The sequence below is a fragment of the Trachurus trachurus genome (genome assembly GCF_905171665.1).
Source record: "Trachurus trachurus genome assembly, chromosome: 18".
Classification (NCBI taxonomy): domain Eukaryota; kingdom Metazoa; phylum Chordata; class Actinopteri; order Carangiformes; family Carangidae; genus Trachurus; species Trachurus trachurus.
The window spans coordinates 13116331-13129150 of NC_139909.1; the positions used below are offsets into that span (position 1 = coordinate 13116331).

At 40.9% G+C, this 12820-nt stretch overlaps 1 protein-coding gene across 1 annotated transcript in view; it reads right to left on the reverse strand.

The window, feature by feature from the left end:
* The window catches only part of slc12a6 (solute carrier family 12 member 6), a 41924-nt gene that overhangs the window by 21788 nt on the left and 7316 nt on the right, over positions 1 to 12820 (reverse strand). Inside the window, exons 3-6 of the mRNA XM_083993241.1 lie at positions 4453 to 4547; positions 2626 to 2754; positions 420 to 566; positions 250 to 304 (exon numbers count right to left, since the gene is read on the reverse strand). Of these exons, the coding sequence (XP_083849367.1) occupies positions 250 to 304; positions 420 to 566; positions 2626 to 2754; positions 4453 to 4547 (426 nt within the window). The remainder of the gene's footprint in view (positions 1 to 249; positions 305 to 419; positions 567 to 2625; positions 2755 to 4452; positions 4548 to 12820) is intronic.

Sequence of the window (12820 nt, forward strand, 5' to 3'; positions counted from 1 at the left end):
CTACAAGGATCAATAACTCCATGTGTTTTACTTTGTATGAGCAGCAACCAATAAAATCTAAATATGACGTAATGAAAATCATAATTTTAATTCATTTCCAGTCTATCAACAATTTTCTGATCTCATCAATTTGTTTCAATCTGCAACTGTTGGTATAATCTTGTGTTTTAAAGGAGGTCACACATGAAACGTTTAATCCACACACAAACACACACGGTAAGACAAACAGAGAGGTGACTGTGTGTGTACCTGGTACGACTCCGTTAGTGGCGATGGCGCTCATGGATATGGCGGTCAGCAACGTCTGGAGGGGAGAGACGGAGAAACAGTCGGTTTAGAAAGTTAATGTCACACACTTTAAAGCTCCAGCTACACACACACACACACACACACACACACACACACACACACACACTCACACAGCAGCAGCAGATGAAGACGATGCAGAGCGCCTGCAGCACGCCGGCCGACCCCACCACCCAGGTCAACCGCAGGAACAGGATGACGCCGAAGATGTTCTGCAGGCAGGGCAGGTAGACGCCCATGAAGGTTCCCATCTGTGGAGACTGGAGGGAGGAGAGAGACCGATCAATACGATTGATCAGCAGCATCAAACACTGATTTTTAAACTGTGTTGATTCATATTTTCTTATGGACAAGTAAATTATCTTGTAACAGTTTTTCTGTTCATCAAGGTAAAGTTTGAATTCATGTTACTGCCACCTAGGGAAGAAGAAACATGGCGGTGTGCTGTTTATAAATTATTTTAGAATCAGAATAACTTTATTGATCCCCGGAGGAAAAATGTTGTTAACAAAGTTTCAGAATAGTGATGGAAAAGCAACGAAAAATATAATATACATAACTTAAGCCTAATTATTCATTAACTACATATGTAAAGTAATTATTAATTACATCAAGCAACTTTCTGCTTGCTATTTTAGATAAATGTTTAAACTAATATTCATTAAAATTGAATTAGCATGTACACTCACCATTTATGATAAATATCTTATTCATTATAGCTAAGTAATTCAAAAAGTATTTGGTCATGTAATTAGCTATTTAATATAGTTTAGATATTTAGCTATTTTAATTAGTTATTATATTATATTTTTAATATATGCGTATGTGTGTCTATTACTGTTTTAATTATAGAGTTTTACTTTTTTTATTTTGATCTATCTTATAATAATTTGTATTTATGTAAAGCGTCTTTGAATATCTGTAAAAGCGTTATACAAATAAAATGTATTATTATTATTGTTACAATCATTATTTCAGTAGTGCATTTACTATGCTTAATTTGCTATTTGAGCCAATTATGAACTCATAACTCATCACACTAATTATTAGTATGAGCTATATTGATTAATCCATGTCGGCCGTTTAGCATTTACTTTTAGCTGACTTTGTAACACTGTAAAATATAAATGACTCTCAACCATTTATCAGTCATTTTTTCACCCAATATTTCAACCGATACACCAGACTTATGTTCATTCTTATTAATGCTGATCCTGAACACACAGCAGGGAGGGTCTGAAATGTTTTGGTTGATCTTCTTCCTCCGTCTGTTGTGACAAATGTGCAAAACAAATGTGCAGAATCAGAACGGGGTGGAAACGCTAAATAACTGTGAAGCAGCAGCAGCAGCAGCAGCAGCTCGTCTTATCTGGGCCAGTCGGCTCCTTATCAGCAGGGATCACGGAGCAGATCAGGGTCACATCCCACTGTACTTTCACTTCTTACACACTACGGGTCGGGAGGGGGGTGGGGGGGGGGGGGGGGGGCAACAGCTGTAGATTTGTCTGGGACTCATTGAGTATAGATGGAAACTTTAATGTTTCATTTTAATTTAAACCAGAGATCTGTCTTGTCTTGTTTCTTTTTATGCTTTTATTGCAGAACGTGGACGTCAGCGTTTCCTACATGATCATTGAAACTGAGTCGACGTCTCGATTGTTCCCTTAATTATCATCATGGTGAAGATTGAAGAAACATTGAACAGCCAGACAAAGTACATCTGGGCTCATAAACTAAGATAAGACTTAGTTTGAGCTTTAGCTCTGAGCTCTGAAGTGTTTCACCCAACCAGAGGTTCAGAGAGTGTGTTTCTACTGAAATAATCGTTTCAAAGGAGCATCGAGATTCTTAATGGGACGAATCTGAATCGATGCAGTTACGTCACATAATCGATTTTAACTTAAAATAATTCATTCAAGTTTGATGAAGTTGTTCACATACAGAGACAGTGATTTATTTTATTTTATTTTATTTTGAAGCAAAATGCCAAGATTTGCGTTTTGTTTTTGAGAAATTAACGAGAGAAAGAATTTTCTTTTCTTTGTGTGTTCAGACTCCAAGGAAGCTGCTGTATTATTGTGGAAATGCATTTAAATGATACTTTCTATTTTATTTTCTGTAAATTATCAATTTTTCTTATTTATTTTCTGTAAGTTATAATATTTATCTGACTATTTATGTTGATGAATGACAACGCCATGTGTGACAACATAGATGTGACGCATCGAGATGCATCGTATGATCGAATCGAAACCAAAGCGTAGACCGTTGAATCGTTTCTACATTTCCTCTTGATACGTAGACGAGTTGGACAAACACCTTGCCGGCTTTCTTCTTCTCTCCGATGCTCTCGGCCTCCTCGTGCTCCTTGGCGCCCTGCGTCAGGTTGGTGTAGTTGGCCAGACGACTGAGCAGAGACGACACCTTCGGCCGAGTGTCCATCTCCTCCTGCGGGACGAAGAAAGACAAGAGTGTGAGGAGGAGGGAGGGAGGGAGGGAGATGCCCAGGGGAGAAATAGGGTGGAAAAAAATGGATGGGTGGACAGTGGGGGTGAAGGAGAGCAGAGAAGAGAGGGGGGAGGGATGAGATATAGCCAGGGGGTAGAGAAAAAGAAAAAGGAGGAGGAGGAGGAAGGGAGGAAAGAACGAGGAGGCGGGAGGTAGAAGAACAGAGGAGTGAGGAGAGAAAGAGTCAGCGTGGCTCGTTAGAGAAAAGTTGGAGACAGAAAACACAAGAGCCGTTTCCAGGGAAGACGCTCGTAATCTATAAAAACTGAGATGATCTGCACCCACCAACTGGTTTATTTCTGGCTCTGGTGGAGCAGACGAACTGGCAGATAGATAAATAAAGCTGGAACCACGACGCAGCCCAGACGTTGTTACTCGAGTGGAAGGAAAACCAGCAAAAGCAGCCGAGAGAAGAAGAAGAAAAAAAGCTTTTCTGCCTAAAATACAAAGTTTATGTCATAATTAACCCTTTAGGGGTCTGAGCCTGTTCTGTTATTGAATACTTTTGATTTTGCCCTTTATATATGCACCACATTAAAAGTGTTTAACATGCTCAGTATCTTTTTTTATTTCCAGCACAACTTCATCTATATGATCTGATGAGTATTTTTTCACTTTAACCTACTTTGGGGCCCATAAATACATAGAAATCATCATCGGATGGATGGATGGATGGATGGATGATTATTAGAGCCATATTTGCATATTTTGTTTGATCCTTATTATCATTAATATTATTGCACATAGCTGCTAAGATGAGGTTCATAATTTAATTTGACTGTTTGATTATTCTATATATTATTCTATATTCATTGTGTTTATTGTAATGAGCCACCTCCCAGGAAATGAGGACACAAAAGGGGAGAGTGGAACAGCTGGTTCAGATGAGACAGGAGAGGGGAGCCATAATGTTTTCAGACCGCTCTCAGTTATTTCATTTTACTTTTCTTTTAGCGTGAATCCTAAGTTGTGTGTTACTGCAAACCAGGCACGAATAAATCGCCTTTTTTTGATCCAAGAGATGCAGTGATTGTTTTTTATTGGAGCGCGTCACAACCACAGTGAAACCCCTGAACAAAGGACGGCGGCTGGAAGCCGGTTGCCGGTCAAAATGCCGTCACAATGATACTTTATTTATCCCCATAGGAAAATTATTGTATCCAGCAGCTCGTTAACATATAAAACACACATTTAAACGAACATTATAAAACTATATAACTGCAGCCTTGAGGCCGACATGTAGATGCACTGTGCATATAAGTGATAAATTGATTAATTTAAGAGGAATAAAATAGCACAAAGTGATTTCTGACTGGCCACCGTAATGACAAGTGGTGCGTATAACTGAATATAACACTTTTTCCCAACTATATGGAAAGACAAATGCAACGCCTGCCCCTCTAATCCTATCCCCTAAGTAAATATTTTTTGTACTATCAAATTAAAACGATTATATCTCTGGTTTTGCATGCTCCATCAAAGTGGAATAAAATCTGGGAGAGAGTTTTAAAACCTCTCGCTCTAGTTTCCTTCCTACGGCGCTCTGAAGACGTGATGTGATCACAGACCCCAGAGGGTTCAAATGTGCTCATGTGGGATTTAAAAATAAACCAAAAACAAAACAAACTTGTCTCAAACCTCAAACAAGGCCAAGTTCCTGTCGTAGAAGTCATCGTCGTCGACCCCGTGACTGTTGTTGATGTACACACTGGAGATTTTGGAGTTTCCGTCACCTGGACACAAACAAAGAGACGATAAGACGGAGAGAAGGTGGTTTGTCCAACACACACACACACACACACACACATAAAACACACACACACAAAAACACACAACAGGCGCCATGTCACCGGCTCAGTTCCCCTCAGTCAGCACAGACCTCCGCATCGGCAGCACCTGAGTCAGCAACATCACTTCCCTCCCGTCGTCACGCCAACGGCAGCAGACGGACGAGCGCACGCTGCCGCTTAATCTGACAGCGGGACGTCACACACACGACATAATCTATTGATCTATTGATCAGTTGACGTGTGACATCTCATTCTTATTCTTCGCTCTATTAAAAGTGAAGTTTGATTTACGAGGCATCTTAATTATTAATTGATCGGTCCATATTCTTTTCAATCAACTAATATATGTTGAGTACGTGGAGAATCAATAACAATAAAAAGCCCATTACACCATCAGAGTTAAACATAACGTCTTCTAATGTGTTGTTTTTGTTCCACTAAAAGTCCAAATACTCAAAATTAGAAGAAGATCTCACAAAATCTACTCAAGAAATCTTCACATTCAACAAATTATTCTGCATTTTCACTGTTTTTGCTCGAAAAAAATACCAGAAACTATTAAAAAAGCTTCAACACAAGGGCCAGGATAAATACGTTGCGTCACCAGAAGCTTCAAGAGACGTTAAAAGAAGAATAACTTGCACAAAACAGCGTCCTTCTCTTGTTTCTTGTGAAATACTCTCTCCAATCTCATACGGGTGGAACTACCACTACTACTACGAGCTGAATCACTGCAGCTCGGTTTCGCAACATGTTTGGTGTGGCAATATTGTATTGACCCATATATGCCAATCTTTTATTTAAAGAAACTGCAAATATGAATTAAAGTTTCTGAACTAGAGCCCTGGAGTCGCTTTTTATGGCTGCGTTGATCCGTCCGTCTGTTTGACCGTCACATTCAGCAAGAATGAAAATGGGTAACTCTCCTTTAATTTACAGGCCTTTAATTATATGATAATGTCAAAAAAATAACAATTAATGACGTGATAATGTCTAGAAATAGTCTAGAAGGGCCAATTTCATAGCAATGTCATGTTTTTCATCAAGGCAAAAGATTACACATGCTTTTCATGCTTTGAATTCTTTGGGAAAGGCCAGAATGTTTCTCCACCAAGTCCTTGAAATTGACCATTCTACACAATCAGTCGTTATTTCTTCGCTATATTTCTAGACATTACTATTGACCGTAATTCTATTTCTAGACATTACTTGACCGTTACTCTATTTCTAGACATTACTGTTGACCGTTACTCTATTTCTAAACATTACTGTTGACCGTTACTCTATTTCTAAACATTACTGTTGACCGTTACTCTATTTCTAAACATTACTGTTGACCGTTACTCTATTTCTAAACATTACTGTTGACCGTTACTCTATTTCTAGACATTACGATGCCATTAATTGTTATTTCTTGGCTATTTCTTGACATTATCACAAAATTAGCAGCCTGTAAATTAATGGGTTACCTAAAAATGATTCAAATGAGATGAACAGACTGAGAACTTTGTCTTATTAGATAAAAAACAGATGATGAATAACTTATCACAATCACAAAATGTTATTACAATACTAGGATATCACAAAATTATGGCAAATAAACAGCATTAGTATCGTATCGTGACTCAAGTATCTCTAGGATGTTTAGTTCACAGAGGCTGGGAAACCTGCCGCTGCTGCTGCTGCTTTACAGTCCAGACAGGTGACTCGCAGGTTTCATACATACAGTCAGACCCTGAACGCATCAGCAACTTTTCATCAGAACAAGCGCCTCGGCCGGCTGCACGCACGCTGAGAAACAACGTCAGGACGCCGTGCAGAGGAGAGAGAGGAGCAACATCTGCCTGGTGGGTGGGAACCTCCCATCCAGGCTCAGTGGCTCCTTTTACATCTCTTCTCACTGTTATCACTCGGCCCGTCTCTTCATTTGTTTTAATATTGTTGTATGTTTATTTTGTTAAGGATGGGTGATTTGAAACTTTTAATTCAGATTTTATTTATCTTTTATTATGTTGTTGTCATTTTATTACAGGCAGTTGCATTTGATTTGTTTTATTTCTGTTGTACAGCAACTGGTAACTTGTTTTGAAAGGCGCTTTATAAATAAAGTTATTGTTATTATGCTGTTCACAGATAGTGAGCGTTGTGGAGCCGGAGGCGCCACAGTGGCCTGCTGGGTAATTATAATTAATTATATTCAATTATATTCACTGGCTGATCAAGCCAATCGTGTTATTAGCTCACGTTGCTCTGACATGACATTAAAAACAAAAAAGAAAAGAGACGTGTGTTGTGGATGAACACAGATACACATCAGCTCACGTCAGCAGAGCAGACGTTCACACACCAGATATTTGTCCGGTGTGTTCATCGCCCAACCTGTCGGTCAGGACCGTCAGGAGTCTCCGTCTGCAACACTTCACACAGCTGAGCTGGTTCCCACGGTCTGAGGTCGAGCTGGTAACAAACAAGGCTTGGTGGTGGTTTCACTGTTTTCCTTTTATCGTTTTCTCACTGATTATTTTTTTATTTTATTCTTAATCTTTATGTGCTGTGCATCAGTCTCCAAGTCCTTTTGCTTTGACCTCTTATGTTATTGTTTTTTCAATCAAACTGTAAAGAACTTATGTTAGTTTCCAGACCTTGCACTGTTAAGTTTGGATAGTGCATTGTGCGCTATTTTTTATTTTGTTGTGATGCAGGTTCATAGATGCGATTAATCTCTAATTTTAGTGCTTTATTCTTTTGTATTTTGTTTTGTGCTGAGTATCATTTTGTCAAGTCAAAGAGGCAGGTGTAAACTTGTACAGTACCTACACCCATTCAGCCACACAGCCTATAATGTACCGAAATAAAACTCATTCATTCACTTTGAATTGCTCTCAATTGATCTGAAAAGGTGCTACATGAATAAAATTTGATTTATTGATTTTATAGATCACGTGATTCATTCAGAAAGTTTTGAGTTGTTGTTTTTTAAATCTCCAATCCTGCTTTTCAACTGTAAATACTTTAATGTTTATTAATCCTTTGTGATGTTTGTCTGAACCTAGACATGTAATTTATTCACATCACAATGTGACTCATGTCCATCTCCCCTGGTTGATGCTTTTTATTACTTATAAATACTTTTCATTGCGTAACGTGACGCCCTGTCTTTTCAAACACATCACCTACAGATATGACAACCGCCCCTCCAGTCAGTTTGTGTCACTTCAGAGCCGCTGCCCTGCACTCGACCTCCATCTGTCTGAATCGTGAGAGTCGTTTCTCACTTTCTCATGCGTTTTTTTGTTTTTTTTGTTCGAAAACATTTTCACACAGGGGAAGTGAAACTGTGAATCCTGACGCTTCAGAGGAGCCTGAACAAACGGCTGCTTCAGTCTGACGGTGACGGTGACCTCCACCACCACGACCACGACCACGACCCCTCCCTGCCTCCGCCGTCACAGCTGGTTTCATGCTTCAGTTATTCAGACACAGGACGGTGTTTATGAAGTTTATATGTGCGCGAAGGCGGGTGTTTGTAGCTATGTTGGTGTGGCTATTGTTGTATACTGTTTTTATCTGTTTTGTTACTGTGTTGTATTTTTTATATAAATATAATAAATGCATTAAAAATAAAAAGTTAACAGCCTGCGTTAGTGTGTGTACGAGCTAAAAAAAAGTATTTTAAGAGGCAGAGCTGTTGTATCAGCCTCAACAACCCAGCATGAGTCAAGATAAACTTAGAAATCTGCTCTTCTGGAAAAAAAAGCCTCCTGTAAATATCTGTGTGAAAACCTCAGCTGTTGAGCTGCAGCTTCACACTCAACTGAACACAAGATACAGAGTGTGTGTGTGTGTGTTTTTTGTGAGTGTATGTGTGAGCAACCGTTGAAGCAGAAAGCTATAGAGGCCAGATGAGTGTGTATGAGTGTGTGTATGTGTGTGTGTGTGTGTGTGTGTGTGTGTGTGTGTGTGTGTGTGTGTGTGTGTGTGTGTGTGTGTGTGTGTGTGTGTGTGTGTGTGTGTGTGTGTGTGTGTGTGGACGCTAGGCACGGTCATTTCCAGTCATTTTCTAACCGAGTGCCTAACCTGGTCTAACCGATTACTTACGGTACTCTGTCCGTCAATTAGTACATTACTGACACAGGTGGTTAATAAGAGTAGAGATTGGAGTTTAAGATGCACATCTGGGTCATAAGTGCATCTTTATTCCCCTGGCTGCCTCAGAGGGGAAAACTTTATTTTGCTTTTTTTCTCAGTCATTAGCGGTGCTTATTTATTATTTATGAGTCCACACTACATTTTGGCGACTACGCTCCTCTCTGCCTCGCATCGTCTCAGGAAATAACTGGGAAGGTTATATTCAGAAGGTTTGTATTTTCTAACAGACTTGATGATACCTATCGTCCCCCTTCCTCTACGGCTGACCCCGAGGGAACCACCACAGATCCTTGTAGAAGGTTTGAAAGTTCGAGGCTCGATCCAAAAATGCTTTTACACAGCAAAAAAAACACATTGTTTGATCAGAAACTGTTTCACACTACGAAAAAACCCGACCCATTGCATGATGACGTAGTTTGATCCGACACTAGACTGTGCTCCAACTAAGGATGTGAACGTGTACCACTAAAATATGTACACGTGTAAACTGTGCAATGCTTTCTGTTTAAACGTGTACACGGTAGGGTTGGTCCGCCACCGCCATCCTAGGTTAACCGGGTAATAATTCATAACCGATTAGCAGATTGCCTACTCAGGTAATCGAGTACTCGGGTAACTGTGCACATCAATGCATTTGTTAACTTTGTTGGTGTTAAACATTACGGTTCATGGAGCGTTTGACCTTTTCCTGAAAATAATAATCATCATCAGCTCCTCCTCCTCTTCTCTGCTTCTCCACTGATTTACCTATTCCTAATTGTTTTTTGTGTGTGTGCCTCCGTATAAACGACCACAGCATCTCCACGACTCAACAGCAGCCTGATCGAAACTTAATCTGATTAACCGTCTCCCTTTTCTATTTCTGGCAGCTAATTAAAACAACGTGGGGCGTCCTTATATCCTTATATCCTTACATCCTCACTACTACTACTATGCAACTGCTCCTTAAGTGGATCAGCGCGGCGGCTAATACACTTCCATCTCTCCACGGTTATAACCCTCTCTGCTTGAGCCTGTGTGAAATCAGCACAGCTATTCTTAAACACTTGTGGAGGGTTGAAGGGATCTCATCATCTCATTCAGGAGGAAACCGCTCGTCGGTCGACACTTCTTTTTGTTGCAGGAAAAGAAAAACCTGAGCGACCGGGCGCTCGTCTGCACCTGTTAGAGCCCAGTCCATGTGAAAAGGTTTCTGCTGTCATGTCAGTCGGCGTGAAGTTAACGGATGAATCACAGCTCTGTAGGTGGGACGAGCAGCGAGGGGGGAGGGGGAGAAGTGAAACCTACACGATGATGACGACAACACACGTACAGTTTTTCATCCTATTGTTCTGGTCGCCTGCTGTGTGAGTATGGTGGTGATGACAGAGAGAGAGAGAGTCCAGCTCTCGACTTAGGAAACAAACATTAGGAAGCTTTAATGAGCCAGAGAGCCGTGAAACACGTTTAAACACACATTGTTAAACCTGAGACGGATCTAAAGATAGACGCTCTGTGTTTTTACTTCCCATTTAAAGTCACAGTTTAGACACAGAGCAGGTAGGAGGATCTTTGCTCCACGAGACTGTGGCCGTTTTGTACTCGACTGATTTCACAGTGAGAAATCCTGTGTTGAAACGCACGTGCAGGGCTCTGCAGTACAAGCATTTCACTCGCATTTGCCCTCTAAAACAATACATGTGCGAAGCGGGAAAATGATTTAAAGGGAGAGTGGAGGAATATTTCCAGGTTTGTTTATTCTGGGTCACATTAGAAGTCGTCAAATTTCAGGCCAAAGGTGAAGTTTTTAGGATGGTTTTACTGTTCCCAAATGCAGAAATGGGTCAAATTTGACCCTCAACATTATTCAAGGGTTAACCCTTTAAAGAGATAGTTCAACACTGGCCCAATGCCATAAGTTGTTTTAGAGGCAAATGCAGAGACTGCTTGCCGAAAAACTTCCCCCGACAACTTGTCCACCAGAGCGTTTTGGAGTTGTTGGATTGTGTATTTGATGAGTTTGATGAGGGAAACCAAGAAATCCCATGAGCCTCCGTAGCGTAGCTCTGAGCAGCTCATGGCTCTGCTCCGCCGTTCTAAAAATAGCTTGCACCGACAATTAAAGATAACGAACCTACTGCTATGACTATAGGCCATAATCCATATAGTATAGGTATTATGGCAGTGGGCCAATTTCCCAAGATGTTGAACTATCCCTTTAAAACCCACCTGTCTGTGGGTAGCAGTGCTTCTAATGCATGCTGATGGGCCAGGGAATTAAATAAATAATGTGTTACATAATAATGTTTAATTTCGGTCCCAAATTTCTTTTTCTGCTCCCAAATATTTGACTTTCTTGGGAACAATGTCGGCGTAGAGCCCCGACGTGGGTCCAGAGACTCAAACACACACACAAACAGGTTGTGCAGGAAGTCAGAGCGGAAAGATGGGTTCGATTCATACATTTTTTTTCCCTCCAAGGAAGTCGATTTATGGATCTAACCACTGACAGTGGGTGTGGTGAAAGACGAGTCTGTTAGTCTGTAACTGTAACACACACTGAAGAGGGGGATGACTCACAGACTACAGGTGGTTGTGAAACTTGTCCATTGAAACATCTATTGACCCCTTGCAGCTACGTCATAATTAGAACGTGACGCGAGAGGCGACACCATGACGGACGGCAGAAAGTGCTCAGTGATAATGTACTGTGTATGGGTGCCGTCCAACAATGTGGCTCGATCACTTCACACTACAACCTCACAGCATTATCACTTATTTAAAATAGAATATCTACTCATCCGTTGCAATATATGTTTGTTTTTTTGTTATTCGCCGTAGAATATCTCAGTTTTCTGTGCTTTTTCCACTGCTAAGGAGTTAACGTCAGTCAGTGCCACACTCCCCATACAGCAGCTGCTGCTGTCTTTGCTGCTGCTAACTACAGTTAACGGACCTGGAAATTAAAACCTGGTCCGACCCGTGGGTGTTGAAGACCTGACCCGACGTCTGTATAATTAGTGATCATTCTCTGATTAAAGCCGGCTGAAAAATAAAAGAAAACAGGAAGCCGTCTTCGTTGTAATCGCCGCGATCCGCCGGCGGGCGGCGGCAACTAACTTACGTTGGGACGGTGCTATGTTTAATACGAGCGTTAGCTGTTGTTAGCCACAGCATGTAGCTCAGCTAGTTAACGTTAGCTTCAACTGTGTTTACATCGACTATACACTGTAGATAAACTAACTTATAATGGCATCGATAACGTGTCTGTATATCTTCGCACTGGTCCTGTTGCTCATGTAACGCCGCTGCCAGTGGCCAGCCCCCGGTTCTTAGCTCTAGCCCAGCAAGGAGTTGGTGCTTCAGACCAGTTTTAAGGACCAATAACAGGTTTTTAAGCGGTGGAAAAGCAAAGAACCGGTGCTAGTCAGGCTCTGGCTCCGAACCAGCACTGGAACCAGCTCAGTGGAAAAGGAGGGGAAACCCTACAACCACGGTATGTCACAAAACTATAACGCGCCCATTCAATTACATTGACGTTCACTGTTCTTTTGCCGTCCATCATGGCGTCCGGAGCTACCATGAGTGGAACGTGACGTCACGTGCAAGGGGTCAATTTACTATACATTCTGCTTTTGCTTCACACAAACCAGCAAAGTTTTCTCTCCCAAATGGGGCAGCAGGATAAATTGTTGAAAAATAATCGCAATCTCGGTTCACACCAACATGTGATCTCATTTCTACATGGAGACGGTTCTTCTCCTTTTTATTTCACAGGTTGCATCAAAAAACAAACGTTCTCTAGTTGAGTCATACCGGCTGAAAAGGGCAATTTGTTTGTTTTGTTTGTTTTGTTTCGTCTTTTTCTGTGTGTGATTTGTCTGTTTGTTAAAAAAAGAAAAAAACCTCACAAATAAAATACCTAAAAAAAAAAAACTGAGTTTATCAAGTGCAGTCAATATCGTTGCCTTCTCCCTCAACCTATAACAAAGCGCTGTTACGTCACGTGATTCAGCGGAGGAGGAACCCGTCAACAGTTGTGAGAGTTTTGCGTAAGGGATGCACAATAAAATAACAAACATTTCAAT